The sequence below is a fragment of the Lycorma delicatula genome, chromosome 3 (assembly GCF_047948215.1).
Source record: "Lycorma delicatula isolate Av1 chromosome 3, ASM4794821v1, whole genome shotgun sequence".
In the NCBI taxonomy this organism is placed as follows: domain Eukaryota; kingdom Metazoa; phylum Arthropoda; class Insecta; order Hemiptera; family Fulgoridae; genus Lycorma; species Lycorma delicatula.
This window is the reverse complement of record NC_134457.1, coordinates 159,682,882-159,707,755: the sequence shown is the minus strand read 5'-3', so window position 1 is coordinate 159,707,755 and position 24,874 is coordinate 159,682,882. Positions and strand designations below refer to the sequence as shown.

General features: G+C 29.4%; 1 protein-coding gene across 3 annotated transcripts in view; it reads right to left on the bottom strand.

The window, feature by feature from the left end:
• Positions 1–24,874, bottom strand: part of Dap160 (dynamin associated protein 160) — a 238,769-nt gene that overhangs the window by 168,797 nt on the left and 45,098 nt on the right. For all 3 annotated transcript variants that reach the window (XM_075360884.1, XM_075360885.1, XM_075360886.1), the window contains exons 10-15: positions 22,459–22,597; positions 18,509–18,823; positions 14,079–14,204; positions 8,250–8,358; positions 5,520–5,602; positions 3,364–3,515 (exon numbers count right to left, since the gene is read on the bottom strand). In XM_075360884.1, the coding sequence (XP_075216999.1) occupies positions 3,364–3,515; positions 5,520–5,602; positions 8,250–8,358; positions 14,079–14,204; positions 18,509–18,823; positions 22,459–22,597 (924 nt within the window). The remainder of the gene's footprint in view (positions 1–3,363; positions 3,516–5,519; positions 5,603–8,249; positions 8,359–14,078; positions 14,205–18,508; positions 18,824–22,458; positions 22,598–24,874) is intronic.

Here is a 24,874-nt window from a genome sequence, read left to right as displayed (position 1 = left end):
AGGCCAACTGAATTGTAACAACTTAAATACTTAACATGAATAAAAATAAAGCAGTTAGTTTCTTTAATTATAAAATAATAAGGATAAAATGATACACGAGTCTGAACACTAACTTCACAAATAAAATGATGCACTGTGATGATGAATACTTTCTTTATTGTGTCATATTCAGTAATGAATCAACACTGTTCCATGTTAATGGAACAGTAAACACTCATAATACATGTATCTGGGGATCAGAAAATTCTCACAAAATACTGCAGTGCAAACGAGACTCCCCAAAAGTGAATTTTTTTTGTGTCGTATCCTGATGGCAAGTTTATGGTCTGTTCTTTTTCACAGAATTAAGTGTGTCTGGAATGAAAATATCTTGATATGCTACAACTACGGCTCTTTCCTCAACTGCAACATGAACCACAGCAGTTTACTTGGCAACAAGATGGTGTGCCTCCTTGCTGGCATAACACTGTACATGACTGGTTAAATGAAATTCTCTCTGACCGCTGGATTGGTTGCTGGGGACCAGATGACAACACCTGTTTACCGTGGCCTCCACGCTCACCTCATCTGACTGTGATTTTTTTTTTTATTTGGGGGTTTATAAAGGATCAACTGTATCTGCCACTGTTTCCAGCTGACCTACCCAACTTGAAACATGATTGAACCAGCTGTAGCATCAATTGCTCCAGACTTGCTGATTAAAGTATGGGATGAACTCTCCTATCGGTTGGATGTGTGCCATGAGGCAAATGGTGCTCACACTGATCGCTTATAGAAAAAACTGTTTGATCTGCTCTTTCATTCCACACACAAATTATCAATGTATGTAAAACTTAACAAGTATTACATAACTTTGCACCCTGATATTCATTTTGAAACACAATACAGGGCATATGTGAAAAGTAGAAATCATTTAGTAAATAATCAAGGACAAAAATATTATTACAGGTCAAAATCTGTATGTACATGCTACATTTTTCTACAAAGACAAAAAACTATTTTGCAAAAACTGAGTTTCTGGGATTTTAGCAAGCAGTAATGTCATTTTAAACTTCTCACTCTTTTTTAACTACTTTAAAACTAATTCACTAATTAAATGAATGAAGATATAATGCTATTAAGTGTGAGCCAGTTTGATAATGTTGAGTTTTAACAGTTTTGAACAGTGCAGGTAGCAATGAGTGAGAGCACACTGTCATGAATGAGAAGAATTCCTTACTTTCAATATCCTAAAGTTACTGATCCTTAATGGCATTAATCTTTTTGAAAGCGTTTCATAGTATATTTCCATCGACTGTATTCTCACCTCCGCAAAGTCTACAAAGGACACTTTCCAGAAAAAAAATATTCATGAATTTTATGCTAACTAAATTTACTGGTGTTTCCTCACTAGTCATGATGACATGGGGAAAAAATATGTCTCACATTCTAGTAGTAAAAAAGAAGGCATGTACAGAAGCCATTAGAATTTGTGCACATTCATTTTTCCAGAACCCTCATGGTCACAGTTTTTGCAGCCAAGTTTTTCAGTAAAAAATTCTTTAATTGAACTCTGTTCATGTTCACCAAGAACATTTGTACAGCTTTTGACAATTAGCTATATACTGCCTTAGTAGTACTCAATACTAAAGGTTCAAAAATTTACAGTGAATTCTGGCAGCATTAAGACCATTTATATTTATAAATTTAATGCTAATCTTTGAAGGCTGAGCTAATAACTAGCAACAATATCACAGCAATCACAATTCAACATCACAGGAAAGAAATAAATGCTAAAAAAAAACAAAAAGGCTAACAGCTACTTAATAAACCAGTTGAAAATATTGTACAAATATCTTATCATATACTAAGTGATCTGCATTTTGATTCATTGTTTTTAACCATTACTCACTTGTCCTTATTTTAGAGCATTTAAAAACTAGCCCTTATTTTGGGTAAATATTTATAAAAAAAAAAAACAAACTACAATTTATTTGATATTACATTTTATAAACAGCAGTTTTCCCACAATAATATATTAGTGAATGTGTGTGCATGTTTTTTAATTTTTTTTATTTTGTAGAGTTTATTTGCAGATCCAGTTAAAAAATTTTGGTTTATGTGGCTTTGCAACGGATTTTTTTCACAAACTTGAGAAACAGATACAACAGTGTCATATGGATTCTAATATTAAAATATTTAATTATAAGTGTATATTTAATCAGAAGTCAATAAGAGCAGGTATTCATGTGTCAGTTTTTCCCTTAATTATTATGATGTTATTCTTGGTCAAAAAAAAAATTGTACTTAAACTTCCACAAAAAATGAATTGAATGTGATTCCAAAAAATTTCAAAAATGAATGTGATTCCACATAAACTTCCACAAAAATGTTACACTTTTTTTATTTAAAAATTTAATATTATACTTCATTTATCTAATAAGAAACCTAGATTGGACTAAAAAAAAATAAAAACTTTTTTGCTTTCCAATAGATGTATCCAAAAGCTAACACAAGATGCAAAGCATAAGATCCAAAGCTAACGTAACAGTGCTTAACTATCACTAGAGAGGTAAGAGTTATACGTGAACAATTTAGTAATGACATGCGCAATTGAGATTAAGACTTGTGCTATCAAACCCCTCGATTAATTAGAATTTTTTACATTACACCCTACCTGCATTAGAAAGATGAAAAGGAATGAAGATCGCCAAAAGCCAACAAATGCACAACTCATAAAAGAAATCATATTGCTACAAATCTCATAGTGAGTAATCAATAAATCACCAAAGTGAAAATATAATGATAGATGAATTACATGAAAAAAAAGGATCAGGAAAGAATATTTAATTCATTATCAAAAGAAATTTATAATTGCATAAACAAGTTTTAAAATTTTTTTAAACTAAATTTTGACAAAACAGACTTCTTTTTTTCAATAAACAATTTTGTAATATGTATCAATTTAGTGTGGTACTTAAAATAACAATCTACAATTTTTTTTCTTTTTCTGTAATTTTACTTCTCACCTACTCAATTCAACACTCCAAGATTCAATTTCCAATCTCTTTGCTGCACCAAAATCTAGTCAATACAATACTCTAATAATGGTGAAACCATTCCCTGACTGAGTTTGCTGCATGGTTTAATGATAATTATATAGAATGAAAAAAAGAAACAAATCACAAAATACAAACAATTGCTGATTATTAAATTAGATAAAAGTTATTCACAACAAAAAAAGTTTATTCTCATCAAAAATTAAATGCAAAACCTTTATACAATTATCTGAAAAATAGAAAAGATACAGACATGATAAATCTAAGCAATGAAATACTGAAATACTAACTGTAACATAAGTAAAATAAACAATAAACTACATACTCTAATTGTCTTTTCTGCATCGCTTCCATATCAGAAATAGTACCAGGTGTTGGACTATCAACTGGCTCAACATATGACTCGGGAAACCAACCAGTTGCAGCTCGTAATTCACCTGCCAGCCAACCTGGCTCAGCATTTTGATTAAGAGGAACCTGTCCAACATTTAAAATTTATTAATTTTATGTTGTTTTAAAAGTTAAAGAAATATATATAGATCTAATTTATTTATGTAAGTTCCTGGAAAAAAAACCTTAAATTCTATAATTTCTAACACACAAGATAGATAAAATAACAAAAAATTATATTTTAACATAAAGAAAAAGTCAAGACTGATATTTCATTAACTGCATGAATCACAAACATAAAACAAACTGTATTCATAATTCTCACTTTTAACCAGTGTTACATTCATCCATATAACATCCACTCATTGATGGAATCACCCTAAGTAACCAACAGCATAATACGACTACAGAAAATCTATCTGCTAAAGGAACTTCAGATGAAGTCTAATAATTCTTAAACATGATGATTACAATTGCGCCTCTGGCCAGATTGTCCTGAATGTTATAACATTTTACCTATATTTATAATAATCATTACCATAAAAAATAATTCAAATATGAATAGGTGCTTATAACAGAAGCAAAACATGAATATTTTATTACATAAAAAAATAATGAAATAAAAATTATAAATAGATTTTTAACGAACCTAGCATTTATAGAACGACTGTATTATCATGTTATTAGACATATTATCAACCGCTGAATAAAATGAATTTCTCAAATCAATTGATAAAACTACAAAACAATAAAAAAATGGCTGATTTCAAAAGCACTGTCATACCAAAGCATGCACTCTCACGCAAATATAAAATCTACAGAACATTAAGGGTTAGTCCAGTTAAGCAGAACTAGTTAGCCTAATAATTTATTATTAATATAATTTATAGATTTTATAATATTTCTTGTAGAATGAACTGTACTGATGTGATAGTCTTTTCACTTTTTTGAGATGAGTTATTTTACAGATCTATGGTGATTTTAACAATATAAACTTTATAAATAATTTACAAAATATAATGTCTGACATATAGGAAAATGAAATTTTTCAATTTATATCTAGAAGCAAAAATTTGTGTATAATTCAATTCTAAAAAACTTTTATGTGGACATCACATGACTTCCTTGTATGCCTATTATATTACATATACACATCTTTTTAAAATGAAAAGTACATAACATTTTATTTCACTAATAACTTCTGATTTTTTTGTTATTATTGAATTTTTATTTATTGTAAATTTTCTTTTACATTTAGAGGTTAATAATTATTAATAAATCAATATATTTAAATTTAAAAAAAAGTTAAAAAATATATATATATGAAGTTGGATTTGAACTGATGAGCCTTGTAAGATCTAAATATTTCATTAATTAAAATTTTATTTGGCTATAACTCTGGAACCAATGAAAATAAGTAAGTACCAATTATGATATATCATTGAAAAGCTCTCAATTAGGGTTTCTTGCTGGAGGCAAGAAAAAGTCCAGAATCTAAATGTTTTGGATTTTGGGCTTTTTTGGACATTCCTGGTCAAGTCGATTTCAATCAAAAGGGGAGGTGGATAACTAGATGTAACAACAGTCCTAAATCCCAAATTTCAATATTCTATGGTTAATGGTTTTTTAGTTATGCAAGATACATACGTATGTATGTATGTATGTATGTACAGATGTCACTTTGAAACTAGTCAAATGGATTCAGGGATGGTCAAGATGGATATTTCCATTGAAATCTGAAAACCAAAATATTTAACAATTACAATACTTCCTTTACTTTGTACAAGGAACTAAAAAAATGAGTTTTACATAACCAAAGATCCACGAAGTATCCAATTCACTACCAAGAAAGAGACAACACTAACACAAGTTATACATAGTGCCATTGTCACATAACATGCTTGAATTAGTTGAAAATATATTTGATCTCATTGCAGTAGAATTATAATACATACAAATTCCTGCACTACTTGTCATTATTTCTATATTATTTCTATTTTATTGATAAAATAATACAAAAAACTGACAAGAAATAAGACATGAAATATTTTTTTGTGATCTAATAGTAAACGACTTAAATGAAACACCTACCATAATAATATCTCCTGGCTGAAACGATAGCTCATCACCATTTCGTGCAACAAATTCATACAGCGCTCTGTACTTCTTATAACCTGAAAAAAAGGAAATTTACATTTACTCTGTAAAAATTAATTTTACTATTTTGGAAAGAGCGATATCTAAAAAGTAATATCTGTGCACAGTCCCTACTGGGGAAAAAGTAAATTGTACTATGTAGTATTTACTACACACATGAATATAGTGTTCTCACATCCGGTGATCGGTGACAATCTTATAACTAATTTTTTATACACTTTCTGTACTGCATATTAATAATTTATTTGACTCAACGACCCAAAAATTGAGAGTTGATCAGAAAGGAAGAAATTTTACATCTGATGAAATTATATTCACATACACAAAGTATGTGAAATAACAGGCAAGAAGTAAAGAAATGGTGTTTTATGATGACAAAATTGAAGAAGAGAAAAATATGTGAAAGGTGGTTGGATAGTCTGATCTTCTCGTGAAAAAATGTTTTATATAAAAAAATTTAAAAAAATCATTGTTTTTATATTGTGCATTTTTTCATTAAATTTTATCAGCTTGATGAAATCATTATCAAATGGCTTGCAATGGTGGCATATGATTTCTCCAAAAAGAGGAAAACTGTTGACCATATAACCTTAAATTACGTATACTTATTCTGGAAGAAATATGAACCACTTGTGGAATCTTTTCTTGAGCTACAACTACAAATGGAACTACATGTAATGTTAAGCAGGATGTCTTGTTTTGATAATGCAAATGTCATTCTGCAAATAAGATATAGTATTTTGTTAAGGATTTGGATGAGATTACCTGCCAAATAACCCAAACCCAACACTGAATGATTATCACTTGTCTCTTTAATGCAGGAAGATTCCTGTGGTACAATAATTTGTCAACGGTAATGTTTTGAAGAAGATAACTAAGAACCTGATTCAACTCACTAGCACCTAATACTATAAGGAAGGAATACAGAAGTTAGCACCAAAATACATATCATTACTGAAAATATATTAATAACTATTTGTCATTAAAACAAATAAATATCTACATAAGAAAGTAAAAAATGTGAAACTGCTATTAATTTTTTATAAGAGGTATTGTCATTATTTAAATAGTGTACACTGGTGGCTTTCACCTCTGAAGCTGCCTATCAGTCTTAATTAAGTATTGTATAAGCTGATAAGTACTGTACAATAAATGCATGTACAATTTTAGAATTAATATAATATATATCACCACTTTATACCTGTGTTCACTTCAGAATTGGGGCATAATTTTATTTTGGTAATGCATGAACCATTAATTGATGATACAATCTAGATCATAATGGAAATTAAAGAAGTTATTTGAATTTTATTATAATTAACTCTTTTGTCTCTTTGATAAGGATTTGTTTTCATTCAGCCGACTGTAAACTTCAACATCAATGTTCTTTACCTGTTATAAATCAGAAACATCTAATTAATATTTAGAACTGTTGTCGGATGAAAATTTAGCATTAAAGAAAAAATATAAAAAATTAAATCAAAGCTGTTTTACTTCTTAAAATCTGCTAGACTTAAGCATATATTCAAACTGAATTTTTCATTTGTGCATTCAAGGTTGAGATAGTTTTACAGTTTAGGGAGTGCTATAAACTCCCGTATTCAAGGAATTTCAACAAAAGTAGGATGAATCCATTCTTTCCTTTATTTGTTACATTACAAACCTTGTTCCTAACAAGCATCATTCAATTTTAAAGGTTCTTGACTTATTTTACCAAATTAATGAAAAATTTTGTCACAATACCACTGTAACTAAGAACAATTAGTTTGTTTAAAACATACTGAAACTGCCAAAAGATCCTTCAAAGATTTTTTACTTTGTACCTGAAGTTTGCAATATTTTTCAATTTTTTTTTTTAATTTTTGCTACCTACTGTAAAATATAAACTGAAAAAAATGGTTAATTAAAATTTCAGTTGAAGATGTTGAGAATATATTTATTGTACCACATTAGCATAAGAAATATTATTAAGCAGATTCATTTTTATGACTTACTTAATTTCCCTCTTTCCTGCTAAGATTTTTTTATTGTTTTGTTTATGTTTTCTTTCCCATATTTATTGGTTTTCTTCTTTCTAACCTATTATTAGAATGAATATATTTTTGTATTTAATCATTTCTTCTGTTTAATAACTAATTGTTCCTCTTAACATTGAGGCAGAGGGTAATGCCCTTGTCTTAGCCAGTATACAATTATATCATGAGAAATTGTACCTGTTTTGATGAATAACTAATTATTTCCTCCTTTTATTAATTAATTAGATCACTTTATATGATATATTACTATTCTGTAGAAATTTATTTATTTATATTTTGTATTAAGTATTTTGAAAAATTGTATTAATTGTTTTTTTGTCATGGTAGTATATTATTATTTTGCTACTTCTACTCTGATCAGTGAAATAACAATTATTACTTTTTGTTGCCCTAGATGCTTAGACAGAAAATGCTCCCTAATGATACATTAGACTTATTAGCTGGTAGTAGCACTGCATTGGCCTAAACTTTCCAGGATAATATGGATGGTTATGGCTTACTCAACAGCAACAAAAAAATTATTTTAACAATAAAAAATGCAAAGATATAAGTTATACAAAATAAGTCGCAAAAGCTCCTGCAATCAAAATATAAACAACTTAAAAAAGGATTAAAAAATTTTCAGTACCAGGTTCAGCAACAGTATTATCTTCAGGCCAAGCAGTAGGAGCTGCGTCCCATGCAGAATCCCCCCAACCAGATATGTTATTGACACGACCACCTTTCATTTCTATAATCTGAAATAAATATTTACAAAATCTAATCAATAATTTTGAATCTGTAAATCTAAGAGTTGGTTTAACTGATGTGTAATGAAAAACTACTGCAAAAAAAGTACAAAAACAATATAAAATCGGTTAATCTAATATGTACATAGCTTTTAAGATTAATAAAACACATTTTGGAAAAAACTAAGAATGAATGTAAAACACTATACAGCAAATAATCTTTTTATAAAAAATAAAAAGTGAATAAAGATAAACAGAAGGAAGAGCTGGAACTGAAATGGAAAAAACTATCAGGAAGAGAAACTAACAAAAAGCAGATAGAAATAAAATAAAGAAATTCAAGGAATCTGGTTAAACATTTTTGCTGTGATGACAGGATTGACGTACATCTTATTACTAATAGTAAATAAGTATTCATAGTTAGTAGATATAAATTTGGATAAAAAGTGGTACCCCATTATATGCCATGATAAGGGGATACCATGGTGAAACCTGCCTTATGGGCATCATTTTATATTAAGGAATGACCTCCCCCACTATATAAATGGCTTTTCTAATTTTATGACAGATTTAGTTTTTATATATATATATATATATATATATATATATGGGCTTTAATGCTTTAAAAAATTACTTCACGGCTGAGCACAGTAATGGACAATATATTAATCTTATAAATAAAATAAATATATAACAAGGACACAGTTCACTAATAAATAAGTGCTAAATGCAGTACCACATGGACATTTCAATAACAATAATAATTTTAAACATTCAAGTTGACATAACACATTTTATAAAAACAGTTATGTTTAAATTCAGGTAGATTTTAATTTGTAAAAAAAAAAAAATGTTGACTAGGTTTTAAACTCGATTAACATTATAAAAAGAGTATATTTGTAAAATGACTATTACTTGAGCTTGTTTCTACTTATAGTTTTTTGTAAAATATAACTTTTTGAATGATTAACTAATAACATATTTAAGATGTTTACATTTTCTATGTTTCAAACCACTTGACTGCCATTTATTTCATCAAGTACTTCTTAGAAAGAAGGAACATCAATTGCTTTTTGTCTTCATCATCTGACTAACTGGTTCATTCATTACTGTCAATAATCAACACTGTACCGCCAGTGTTAGTTAAATCTGGCTCTCCAACTGTCTGTTAACTGATTATAATTATTAATCTGTGCTAAATAATTTGTTCACTTTCTGTTTCCATGTATTTCCTCTTTAGCAAGTAAATCTTATCTCTTAACTATGCAACAGGAATGAACTACTGTAATCAAAACATCTTTTTTTTTAGAAAGTAAAGAAAAATCTCACACATTAACACTCTATTACATAGTCATGTTTTGATTTTTTCTTCTTAAAACCAGTTCATGTGTACATTATTTGGAGTTAAGATAATAATTTTATTCTCTAGACATAACACTGGCTTAATGGAGAAAGATCTACTCTTCATGAGATGATTGTGCTTGCCTAATATTTTATCCTACTGCAATAAAAACTAAGGCACGGGAAATTTTATTTGAGTAAAGCTTGCTGTGATATTTGGGTAGTTATACAATAAGGAAGATTGTTTAAAGATGATGTCTATCAATGTGATACATTAAAATTTGTTTTTCTTCTCTAATAGTGTACTCTTTTATTTTGATCAAAGGCTTCAAATTAAATTGCACGATAAAATTTCCTTATTTGATATATCCTTTGACAGATTAAGGTTTGATAAATAATAAAATTTGAAATACATGATAAAATTTTAATATTTAAAATTACATGATTTTTTTTTTTGTTATACTTGTTAATATTTTTTTTTTACATTATTTATTTTAGTGAGTAGTATCATGAGTATTTCAAGGAGCATTAACTGACAAAACTGGCTGCAGCAGAAGTTGAGTTTGACAGAGTGAACTCAACTTCAGTGATCAACCATTCATTGAATGAGGCTTTGACCATTGGCATTTTATTTTACCATAAAATTTTAATTTCCAGGAAGCTACATAATCAGACAATCCCGGTTTTGAAAAATTATCAGGTTTTAAGGGATGCAGTTTAGCATCTTGTGGGTGATTTTAATTTGACTTTATATTTAACATTATACCTCAAAATTTGAAATGCAAGTCTATTACAAATGAAATAGACACTTCTTATGATTTATAAAACAATTAAACTTTATATGTAAAAGTTACAAAAAATTAGTTGTTGTAAATTCTGATTATAATGTCAGATAAACAGTCTGCCAAGAAGGCCACTACTGCTGAGGAGAAAGCTGTACGATTGAATTAGCCACAACTCTACAACCGTCCTGCAACGATGTTTTGATACAAGATACAGTAAATGGCCCACTAACAAGACAATCCATCTACAATTAGAAAACAAAGTGCTTGTGTAAATAAAATTTTATAAGACCTCCCAGTCAGAACAAGTAATTGTATTCGTGCCGCATACAGACACAGCCCAGGTAAATCAACTAGATCACCAAGTTTAACATTTTCCCCAACTTATTGTACATACATTTTTCAGAAATGGTTGAAACAACACTACAAATTACAGTTAATATAAAGTTCAAGTGATAATGATACAATCTTATGTAAAAATTTCTGAATGGACATGCAAAAATGTGTTTATGAAAAAGATAGTTTCTTTTTTATGAAGATTGTACATTTCACATTAGCGGAAAGGCCAATAGACACAAAATGTAAGAATGTGGAACAAAAAATTCTCAAGAAACTGTGTAACACATACTCAATTTGTTATTTCTGCAAAAAAGTGTACAGACCTTTTATAGTTGTTGAAGTAATTTAATTCAACATTTTAGGTAAATGACAAATGCCTTAACTTCAGGAAGACACTGAGAACTTCATTCTTGTACAAGATGGACCTTCGAATCAGTGAAACATAGATTCAAAATCATCTGAATGATTACCTTATACGACAATAGATTGGCCGTCCAACTAATGAAAGCATGATATTGATACGAGTCCAGACTTATCGTCTTGTGACTGCTTTTTGTGTGGTTCTGTAAAAGGTAAAATTTTTGTCTCTTCCTTCCTGTTGTCAATGTTGTCTTAAAACAATGCATCAAAAACAATATTGCTAGTGTTGAGCAGGATATGCTTTTGTGTTTGGAATAAATTGGACTAGTGTTGATATCTGTGTGTGACTCATGGTGTACATATAGAACTAGAAACAAACTTTAAGAAATAGCCTGTAAACTATGTAATAATTTCCATATTTGAATCCCGTATTTCATAATAAATATCTTCATATTTCATTTCAATCCCTCTGTATAGTGTTATGTACCAATATATAATTAAAGTGAATTAACAATAATGTGTAAAGCTGGTTTTCTGTTAAAAAGCAGAATAAATACACAGAATGTAAACAATAAAGGAAATCCTTTACTATTTAAGGTAAAATAAAAGAATCAGATAAATAACTTATTACTTCTTCTAATAAAAATAAAATACTATATAAAAACTTTTCCAAATCAACTACACAAAATTTAAACCAAATTATTTCTTATGAGGTGAGTTCAAAAAGTAATGAGAATTTTGAAATTTTGCGGGTTATATTAGTCCGATTCTTCAAATTTTTTCATTGTTGTATTGGTAAACATATCTGAAAAGTATCTGTTCATTTTTAGCCATACTGAATGTTTAGTCTGTTGTCAGATGTCAAAAGGATAACACGTGTTTTGGTACGACTGGCGATTTTTTATTTGTTTAAATAATGGATCAAAGAATTTATATTAAATTTTACTATAAGAATTGAATAAAATGTAGCAATATTTTAAAAATGTTAAATATTGTATATTGTATATTTTTAAAATGTTAAATGTTTGGTGAGTCTGCTATGAGTAAAGCAAGGGTTTACGAGTGGTACAAGCATCTCCAAGAAGGTCTTGAAGATGATGAGCACCCCAGACGCCCCAGCACATCAACAACCGATGAAAATGTGGAAAAAGTGAAAGGAATGATTATGAATGATCATCGAATCCAGAAGTCAATCAGAGAAGTTGCTGATGATGTTGGGATATCAATTGGCTCATGCTATGAAATGTTTTCAGATGTTTTGGGTATGAAACATGTGACAGCAAAATTATTAAATTTCAAACAAAAACAGGGGCGAATGGAAGTTTCTCAGGAGTCGCTAAATAAAGTCAACAATGATGAAGAACTACTGAAACGTGTCGTAACAGGTGATGAAACTTGAGTTTATGGATATGATGTCGAAACTAAGGCTCAATCGCCCCAGTGGAGACATTCTGGATCACAAAGACCGAAAGAAACTCGACAAGTACGCTCAAATGTGAAGTTATGCTCACTGTGTTCTTCGATTTTAATGACATAGTGCACCATGAATTCTTGCCACAAGGTCAAACAATCAATAAGGAGTAACCTACAAGTTCAATGCAGTTTGCTTGAAGCAATTCAAAAAACACCCGGATTTGTGGCAAACAAACAATTCATGGCTTTTGCACCAACATAAAGGGCCTACTCATACTTCATTGTTTGTTCGTCAATTTTTAGTCAAAAACAACACTGTAATGATACCCCAGCCCCTATAATCGCTAGACACGACCCTGTGTGACTTTTTTCTAAAATGAAGAAAACCTTAAAGGCCATCATTTTACAAATATAAATGAGATTAAAAGAGAACAGCTGAAAGAACTAAATACTATTCCAAAGATCGAGATCCAGAAGCGTTTCGGTGATTGGAAAAGCACTGGCATAAGTGTATAATATCTAATGGGGACTATTTTGAAGGGAATAACATTAATGTAGACGAATAAATAAAATTCTTTCAAAAAAACAAAAATTCTCTTTGTTTTGAACACACCTCGTATATAGCCTGAATTACATGTCACTAAACATTTTAAAAGATTCTCTTTAAATCAGAAATAAATGCTGAACATGTGACTAGATAACCAAGTTTACCTACAACGTACTCAAGAGTTTATTTACTATACATTAACTTGTAACATTTTATCAATCATAATTTTATTAATGCTAAAAATAACAATGAATGTATTCATAATTTATACATCAAATTTGTAAAGGAAGATATTATTTTAGAAAGATAATTTTATCAAATTTAAAATTTTATTAAATTATCCTATAAGTCTGTGATCACAACAAATAAAAAATATAGAATATTTCTACCAGGTCAGAATTTTTTGCTTTACTTCCCTAAAAAAAGTGACAGCCTGTGTAAACTAGCTGACACTAGTTTTACCACCACTCACAATTTTTTCTAACTCATAGTAAGCATATCAAATGATAGCCTTCAAGTAAAAGATTGTCTACTTTGATGTTCATTGCTTCAATACAACTGATTATGACGCTATCATATATATACAGAATAGAAAACAGTTATATGTGCTAAACAGAACAAGAGAAAACAAAACTGCACAGCAACTGGACAACTAATTCATAAAATTCAAACACATACACAAATTTTTTTTCATTTATACACCTACGCTTATCTCTCTTTCATACAACAAGCAAAGTGTATTATTTTGCAGCTTTTAAAAATAAATATAAAGATAATTTCCAAAATGACATTCCTGAATATACACTAAATAAGTTTTAAAATACACAAATTCAGCAATATACTAAAAGAAGACTTTTCGTCATCAATTCTTGTTGCATGACTTTTGTTGTTCTTAGGTTATAATAATAAAAATATAAATCAATAGTGAAATAAATAATAATTCATACCTTACTCCTTTTCTGATCATATACAACATATATTTCTTCACATTCTGATATTAATGTTCCTAACTGTTTTTTCAAATCACCAAGCTGGGTGTTATTGTTTTCAATATCCTCTAATTTAACTTCAATCTGAAAAAAAATAAAATGACAACACTTAATTATTAGTTCTAATGATAAATAGTTAAAACTCATAAAATTATCACACTAATGAAGAAAAGTAACATTATTAGATAAATTACCCTTTTAAAAATAAGATATAATTACATTAAAAGCAGAGAATCATAACTGGTAACATCATAAAAAGCAATTTTTCTGTATTTTAATAAATCTTACTTGCTTCCATTATGTTTGCACCTACTATTATTCAATCACTTAAGACCTAATAAGGTACACACACAGTAAATGTGTCTAAGTGAATCAAAGACATTCATTGCAGACAAAGTTTCTCACTGCCAAAAAGTTTATTAAATGCATTCACTCCAAGCTAAATTCAGTGCTTGATATTACACGGAGAAAAAAGGTGAGCAATATTGTATCTTGAAGATGAGGGATATTATGAGGGACAGCTCTAACGTAAAGACATTAAGATTGGTGAACTTGTGTCATTCATGACCATGCTAACAATATACACACCATACTGTTGTCTGTAAGTTGTCGCATTGTAGTATCTTTGATTACATGTGAGTTATTAGTTATAAAATGAATAGGAAAATCAATGTTGCTGCCGACTGTGAAATATGTGGAATCATATGTTTTTTAACCATCAAAACATTAAGCCGGCTGAACTACATAGGCAGTTGGTGCTGTATATGGTGATAATTTAATGAATGAAAGAAAGAAAATCGAAAGATGGAGTGAAAGGTTGAGAAATAACAGAATTAATGTGCATAATGAAGAATGTTTGGGGAGGCCCTCTATAATCACTGAGGACTTGTTGAAATGTGTCGATGATGAAATCAGAAAAGATTGTTGTTCAATGATTTCCGACCTGTTCCTTCTTTTTTCTTATATTTCAAGAACTGTTATTGATCACATTGCTCATCACATTTAGGCTTTAGAAAGGTTTGTGCACATTGGGTGCCACACATCTTAATGGAACGTCATAAAAAAATCTGAATGGGATGTGCAAATGGATTTGTAATTTTTGATGTGCTACAGAGAAAAAGGAGATGAGTTACTTAATTCAATTGTTACCAGCGATTAAACATGGATCTCGTATTACATGCCTGACAGAAAATGGCAGTCAAGTGAATGGTGTAATCGCCAATCATCAACCAGACCAACAAAGGTCAAGCCACAGCCATTTGGATGCAAACTGATGGCCACAGTCTTTTGGCATACTGCTGATTGATTTCATGCCACATGGAACAACTATAAATGCATAAGCCTACTGCAAAACTCTACATAAGTTACAGCACACCATTCAAAATCGGCGCCGTGGGATGGTTGACCTACAGTGTTGTCCTGCTGCATGATAATGCACATCCATATGTTGGAGGTCTGACACGTGATTTACTGAGAACATTTGCATGGGACATTTACAATCGCCCACCATACAGTCCAGACTTAGCTCCTTCTGATTACCATTTGTTTGAGAAATTGAAAGAATTTTTGAGTGGTAAGCAATTTGCAGGTTATGATGAACTTAAAAATGCTGTTAATCAGTGGCTAAACTGACTGATGGCAGAAGAATACGACGAGGGTATATTGAAGTTGGTGTAACGCTACGATAAATTTCTTAATTCATGTGGCGATTATATAGAGAAGTAGTATAAGGTATATAGTTTAAGAGAAATAAAAAATATAAAGTTTTCACAATAAATTTTTTTACAATGATATATATGATCTTTATTTTAGAGATAACCTCTTGTACATCCCTGGAAACTCAACTTCTAGCATGAATGCTGAACTTCTGGCCATCAGTGTAGCCCTAACAGAAAGCTTGATGTTGAATTCTGTGATTATATGCATGCTTTCAGACTCTAAATCAGCAACAGGACCCTGGGATCCTATTATTCTTTCCAAATAACAGAGATTAAGTCCATCTTGACACAATTTAAAAAAAAATAGAATCAAGAGTAGTCTTCAAATGAGTACCTGCACACTGTGATTTTATTAGGTAACAAGCAGGCTGATAAAATTGCAAAAGCTGCAACAAACATGTAGCCAGACAAAGTTCTCACTCACTCCCTTACTAGATGAAGGAGAACAGCTGCCAGCACAGTGACAAGGTAGAAAGGTGGAGAATAGGGGACACAGGTCGACATCTAAATGAAATTCAATGAGAATCTGCTCCTACAATGCCACCATAGAATTCTACACTATACTGGAATGTGCCAAGGGAGTATCTCCTCCAATCTCACTTAAAAGGATTATTCGACCTGAGGACTCACTAGAACAGGATATTCTAGAATTACTAGAACAGAAGATGTGTGAGGATGAATCACTAGAGCACATTCTGCTTAGATGTATTGCAGCTAACAGTATGCAAAAAGCTCTCAGAGATCACATAACAGAGATGAACCTTAACAACAATTCTGAAAAATAATCACTTGCTGCTGCAGCATACTATGGACATTGAGCCATCAGTGTTACTTGATGCTGGATGTTCATTTAAAGAAGTCCTTAAATAAAGAATTTCCACTGAAGAATATGCTGCTAATTACCATTTTCAGAAGATGAATTGTTGATAAATGCCTTGTTGCTTTTATTGCAAATTTATTAACGTTTGGACAAAATAAATTCAAGCTTTTGAGCTCATGGGAAAATATTTACAGCATTTTCCAGACTTAATTTTTTGTGATTAATTTATTCATTAATATGAACTTCAGAAGCTTATTTTTTTGTGGTGAATATAAATGTTTTGTTCAAAACCTTGTTATCACTGATCTTAACATAATCCTGCTTTTTATAATAACTAAAGAAAAATAACTTTAAACTACTTAAATCTATGTTAAATTCAACATTATGGTCATTAAAGATTCACAAACATGAAACAGTATAAGTATTTTTACAAAATGTAGTATGCTTTTAAAAAATGGAATTAATACAGATTTGTTACCTAAATATACAAATAACATGAATGTACAAAATTCTTTATTTTCTTCAATTTTTAAAGAAGTGTGGAGTAGGTGTACAATAGCAAGTTTAGTAACAAGAAATGCTTTCCATGATACTGCTCTCTGGCCTCTTTAACATAAATGCTGTACCTGAGCATACTTCTCAAAAAACCTTCTGTAAGATAACTACTTTTTATATTTAATCAATGAAGAAATATAGGTAAAATGACCAAGGAACTCTCAGTTTCTGCAAACCTTAATTTTCCAGTCCGACAGCTTTAACTTCAACTTTCACAAATTCAAAGTAAAATTAGTGGAGATCCTCATGTAAATAACAAATAAAATAGCAAAGAAAATTCAGAATGGTCAAAAAACTTCTGATACCCTTCCATCCCTACAATATTATAAAAGACCTATTTAGTTCATATTCTCCACAAATTTAGAAAATAGTATCAGAGCGTACTGCATGATCACTTAACATTAACAAGAAAAGAAGCTTATTGAAATCAACAGAAACATAAAGCAGGTATGAATGGATGTTATTAAAAGAAAAAAATCACAAAAAGGAAAGAAGCCAACAAAGACAGAAGAAGATAGATTAGACCTGCTTTAGTTGTGAAGTTAAGACAACAAAGGTGAAAGTGGTTTCTGGCAGACTATGTGAGATTTGGTCTGTGAAAACTATAGTAAAAATTCTTTGCTAGTTATCTATACAAAAATACATATATATTTTAAATTAATAAAAAATGATTTTTTTAAAAAATAAAACATATTTATCATAGTTTTAAATTTGTACCAGTCTTTTTCAAAAGATGAAAGGACTTATAAATTTAATAAGCAATGAAATTCTGAAAGTAATTTACTTTATTAATTTATTATTTTTTATTCAAATTTTCAGTTGAACAATGATTAAACAAAATACAAATAACTTTTTTTTCTTTCTGTAATTTAATAAATCATAAGATTAGAAATAATTTTTATCTGTTTTATAGGCAAATAAAAATTGTAATTGTTTTTTAAATATAACTGTGTGATAAACACAAATGTTGAACTACTTATATTCCGTAATATACTGCTCATATTACTTTACTCCTATTGCAGTAAAGATATATTTCTATAATGTGATTATCATTGTAAAACTTTATCTCATTTTTATAAATGAAATGATAAATTCCTGTTTGGGTTTATGTGAAAATCCAAAAGTAAGATGAAAAAATAATCCAAAAGTGTTACCTAAAAAAAAAGTAATAACAAAAAAAAAAATTAAAGTATGACATAATGAAAGTTGTTATTTGAAGGAAAGAATTCTCCATTAAGGACTCAATTATCTTGAGGTCACCTAGTTGTATAGACTCAAATGATAGAATTCCTTACCTGCTTCTCCATATCCTGTATTTTGTCTCGCATCTGTTTTAGAGTAATTTGCTTATTATTAAAGGCAATTTTTGCTTGCTCTTGACCTGCTGGATCATTTGCTAAATTCATTTTATTTTTTGCTTCTAACCTTGCCTTTTCTTGGCTAATTGCTAACAATCTTGCATTATGATCTTTCAGACGAGCTTTTAAATTAGACATTTCACTTAACTGAGCATCTCTTGTACTACGCATTCCATCAATAGTTGCCTTTACACTTGTAACACCAGTACGGGTTTCACCAATTTTCTGTGATAATTCTTTGATCTTCTCATTCTGAAAGAAAAATCCAACAGAAATGAAATATGCACCGACAATTTCTTTACCTATTATTTATGAAGTACATAATTAACATTAAAAATACGATACAATGCAGAAAATTTTTTAAAAAAATTACACCTCAACAGTCTCAAAACAAAACACTACTAACAAAAATATAACGGGTAAGAAAGTAAAACTCAACATTGTCATCATGAAAAGTTTTCCCAGCTATTACTGCAAACAAACCAATACAAACATAATAACGGCTATTTAGTTATTAAAATAGAACTACAATTAACAAAATATACTGTAATTGTAAGTTTTTGAGACAAACATAAATGTGGAGGCTAAAAACTGAGTAAACAACCACCTCTAACTAAACAATTACTTTTTACATAAGATTTTCTGGTGGTACTTAGATCATACAACATTCACCTTCCCCAAAATCTAGGCTTTCTCAAACCTTTTGTCTGCATATGACAACATATCCTACTGGCACAAACCAGAAGAAACTCAACTCTTTTTACAGTCATGTGCAGCACATTAGCCCAGTGTAGTACAGTCTGAAATGGATTTTTCTGTTTTTGTTAAAAAAAAGAAAACATATACAAATATATGCTCAATTTTCTAGACTCCAATGGTAATTTGGTGTTCTCATTAATGCTACTACTGTTACATGAAGGTTAAGTCGGATTAGGAAAAATCCTAACCATGGGAGTCACATAAATAGTTCTATACTTTTACAGAAGAATATAACTTTGGTAATATGCAATCAATCACAAAATTTATGTGAAAAAATGATTTATTATTTTTTTACTAATTACATACAGGAAGTCTGGCTTTAGTTAGCAGGCACCTCAGATACTATTTTGATTTTTTTTACAACCAGCTAAGAAACAGAATTCTTGGACCAATTTTACTGTCACAAAGACTGCTACCTCAGTAGAACCAGTAAAGTAGTATCTTCCCTATCAACTACCAGATGCCAGAGATGGACCAGGGAGGCTAACCCTAATTCAGAAACTTGATCAAGAAATCAAAGACAATGAAAGGAGTAGGAAGTGGGAAAAGGAAGACAATAAATCTTCTGGGGGATTGTCTCTAATCAAGTCATATCAGGATAGTTCACAGTTATGCCCAGGAAATAAATAAAAAAATGGGTTTTGTGAAAATTAATAGCTATCCCCATTAAACACTTTTATAGAGATCTCTGCTTCCAGAGAACAAATTATCTCCACATGAAAATAACTAAATAAATTGAACACTAAATAAATTAAATAACTAAAAATTAATAACTAAATTAAATAAATTATATAACTGATAAATTTATAATTGATAAAATATTACATACTTTTACAGAGATAATTTTTTAAATACAGTCACAAGCAAATGATACAGAGTAAGAGGTGCCAAATCTTAAGTCATATCACAATTACTGACAACCATGAAACAATTTAACAAAATCTACAACACAAGACAGTCTTACAAAGCACTCTGATAGGCACAAAGAATTAACTTACAAAAAACCCTAATAATAGTAATCAATTAATGATTTTATGTAATATTAGCTTTACAAAAGTTTTTTGTGCATGTGGTATATCATTTCAGGAATTCTTTTTTAATAGCTGTTACACTCATGTAACTGAGAACCAGGTTTAGACAATATGATACCTCTGATTATAAGGAATGGAAAATTTCATTCTTTGAAAAAAATTGATTCAAACAAAATATTTGAAAAATTCACGATGTTAAAAATCATGAAAATTGGCAATGTCTAAGATTTGACATAATGTAAGAAAGAAAAAATCCAAGAAAATCTTTCACTTAATACAGGAACCCCAATTTAAAATTTAAAATAGCATATAAAAAATAAGTGTTAAAAAGATATATGATCCTTAACTTTTATTCAAATGAAGTTTTGGATAGAAAAGAAAATGACACAAAACACTTTTAACCTGAAAAGGGGTGATGGAGCCCTTGTGAAAATTTAAAAAAAAAATTAATTGTATGAGCTTTAATTTTTAATATTTTTTTATAGAATTCAAAATAAATAGGAAAAGACAGAAAAACACTTTTTACATCGAGGCATGTTAAAGCCCCAGATCAAGATTTAAAATAAATTTTAAACAAACTTTGATTTAAATTATAAAAGGTGTAATTGTTTCTCTATACTTTTACTTTCCCGTCTAAATAGCACTACAGCTCTACACGGGAAAATATTGTAATCAATCCAATTTGGGCTAAATGGTTTTTGACACCTAAAGAACTCAAAAAACCAGATGGAAATTTTTCAGATGTTAATGTTTTTATGTGCGTGTTTGATGTTGGCCTCTAAGTCACCTTATATCTCCAGAACTAGTGGACCAATTTTAACCAAACTTGGTCAGATTACTTCTATACATGGGGCATTGATGCTATTAAATTTTCAACTTGAAAGGTTAAGGAGGTGAGACTGTAGAGCAAGGTCATATACTCAGTATCTTGAGATTTCACCTAATTAAGGCAAACATTTTTTTCTTGTGCATATTTGTTAACAATTAAAAAATAACAATATTTGCAAAATCGCACCCCCACCCCAAAACATGCTGTTGTAGTCGTCTACTAAGTTGTGATGTCATAGGTGAGTGGAACAATTAAATAAATCAACAATGTTTAAAATGTAAAAAGGTAACTTAGTCTGGCTGGGCCTAAAACTTGATTGCCCAGTTGACTCGATACTTGAACATTAAGCCTCACAGCTATTATCAGTCTGCTGACCTTATAAGCAAAATCTGTTTTATGTAAGTTGTGAAATTGCATTAGGTTAGTTAGTGCTAACCGTTGCCAATAGTATCGCCACACCCACAAGAATTAAATACAGTATGCGTGCGTGCTTTAGTTAGAATCATTGAGTTAAATAAACAAAAAAATACTATATTTAAATAAGTTGTCTGTATGTGTGTGTGTAAGCCGTGCATCAGAAACAACTGTTGTCAGTTTTTTTATATTATAGAATATAACATATATAACAAATTGGCATCATAATACAATTTTGATTAAGAAAAGAAGTCCTGCTCTTACTAGAAGTGAATTTTGAAATGCTACAATGCCTATTATCTCTTCTGATAACTATATTCACCAATAAAGATTTTATTTGATACTACTTGTATGCTTTTAAAGAATAGAGTAACAAGCAGAAAAAAATATAAAAAACTGTAGAAATAGTTTCTATGTGATTGAAAAAAAAATTGTAAAAAAACTTTTAAAACAATTAAAAAATTTTTATATCAAGTCAACATTTCAATTTTATTAACTAATCCCTAATAAAGAACATTTTTATGACTTGATTGAGTTCAGGTGAAACACATACTATATCTAAAAGAAGTAATTTTAAGTAGTAGAATTGTGAAGAATAAAAATTTTGTGTAGAAACTATAAAACAAAAGAAACATTAAACTGGAGTCTAATATTAGCTGATCACTTAGCATGCATTTCCTTAGTTTAACGCTTTAATATAAGTACAGGTTTTAATGGATATATTAAAATACATCTACAGTATTTTATTAACATCAATATTAAATAAAAATAAATAAAAAAAACACAACTTACCAACTGAGAAATATCATTTAAATAAAAGGAATATTAAATAAAAGGAAAAAAACACAACTTACCAACTGAGAAAGTTCAATACTAAGATTTTGGTTGTGTGCTTTAAGTTTCAGTACAGTTTCTTGTTCTCGTTGTCTTTGTGCCTGTAATTCAAGGCTTCTCTGCTTTTCCATTTCAAGTTGCCGTTGTCTTTCCATTTCTCTGTAATTATATAAATCAGATTAAAGCAAAAAATTATAAATTATTTCATAAAAACATGTTTTGTAATAAATATATTTTAGGTTAATAAACTGTAAATTAAATGTTATTACTCTACTACACAAGTTTAACATGTTCAATGGCTAGAAAATGTTTAATTTACTGTTTTTTTTTAAACTAAATTTTCATTTAATTACAGTTTAAATGTTGTTCTGAAAAAAGTAAATATAACTAAAAAGAAAACAAGTATAACAGTTACAATACAGTTCTCAATAACTATTTAAGGTAACAATTGGCATTTTGAGCTATTTATAATTACTGATGATGATAATGATTTTTTTATAGCATGTGAAAAAATGCCAAGGCTGACCAGGATTACCAGGATTTAAAACCAACACCTTCTAGTTGAAGGGTGAGTTGCTATTACTCAACTGCAAAGGTCAACAGGCCTTTTATGAGTTTCGTGAAATGACCTTATAAAACTATATTTCTAAATTTGTAATTTATTTTATTTTTTTAATCTGTTTATAAAATGGGAAAATCATGATGAAATCAGAAATATATGTAAAAGCAAAATTAAAAATGAAATACCAAAAATGGAAAACTAGAATAATCACCAATTTGGGAAAACAATCACTCAAGATATTAGTAATTATTATAATTATTCAAAAGTATTCGATACTTAAAATCAATCCAAAAAGAGCTACAAAAAAAATCGTTTTAAATAAATTATTTTTGTATGATGCCTTTCATCCTATGTCTTAGTAAGAATGAAGAGCAACATAACCTAACAATATGCCTGACCCCCAACTACAAGATGCCTGCCAATTATGCAGCTTCATATGATCTAGAGACACTAATACAGCTATTATGAAAATCCATAACATCCAGTATATTTATACTATTATATAAAGAGGAAGGGTTTTCTTTGTTCAGGATAAACAAAAAACTACCTAATCAATCGCAAACAAAGTTTTATCCATGTTTCTTGGCATAACTGAGGTTTGTAGATATATTTCATCTTGAAAAAACATTAAAAACAACAATAAAAAAACACGTTAAAAAGATAATGCTTTACTGCCTCTGTACGTAGTTATGTTGACTCTCCACTAGGGGACAACAACTTTTTACGTTGTATGTTGGTTCTCTGCTAAGGTGGCGGACATGTGCAAAATTCAGTCCACTTAATCATGAGAGCATAAGCTGCTGATAATTGTTAATTATTGAATATCAAACAATTTTAATTCATTTAAGTTAGGGTAATGCAGCTGTATTTGATTTTTCAGGTAATATGATATATTAGTTCTGTGATAGGAGATGAATATTTGATTATTCAAATTTATTTATTTATTTATCTATTTTGGCGTTGTTTGTTAAGTGATAAATATGTGATTATTAAAATTTATAAAATTAAACAAATAAAATTAATAAATAATTAAAAATACGAACATAAATTAAAATAATTTAGGCTTAGAAATTAAATTAAATAATCTGTAAATTAATTAACAATGGACTGCTTTTAGCAGGAGAGAGTCATGGAGGAGCCATATGAAATGATTTGCTCATGCTAAAAAACGAATCTTTTTTTTACTGTTAAATATTAGTTAAATATCCCTTTGCTTTATTAATACAATTAAATAAATAAAAATACAAATATAAAATATAAATAAAAATAAGCTATGCTTAGAAATTAAATTAAATAATCTGTAAATTAATTGACAACAGACTGCTTTTAGTGGGAGAGAGCGTAAAGTAAAGCCTTTTAGTGTGGAGGGGGCCACGTGCAGCTGCCCAGCGCACCACCATTGGTCCCCTCTGCGCCAATAGCAGCTAAAATAAAAATGTGAACACACATGACAAACAAACCATCCACCATCATATTTATAGAGAATGATTTTGGCAGTATTTGTTCAGCGATAAATAATTGATTATTCAAATATATTTATTTAATTATCTATCTATTTTGGCGGTATTTGTTCAGCAATAACCTTACATTGTCGTGATGGTTAAATGCAATGTGTGTGTGAGCTTCATTGCACTTATGATCCTTTACAATATTCCCTAATGATTTTGAAGGATGAAGATGGTTATTATCTGACTATTCCGCTAAATAATAATGAACAAAATAAAACAGTTTCTTGCATACAACTAACTCTATGCTTAATGACTTATGGTTTGAGATAATATTGACAATTATTTATGTTATTATAGAAACTTATTTAATCAATATTGTGTTAACATGATGGCCAAAATGATCAGTGAAAGATTAGCCTTTATTCG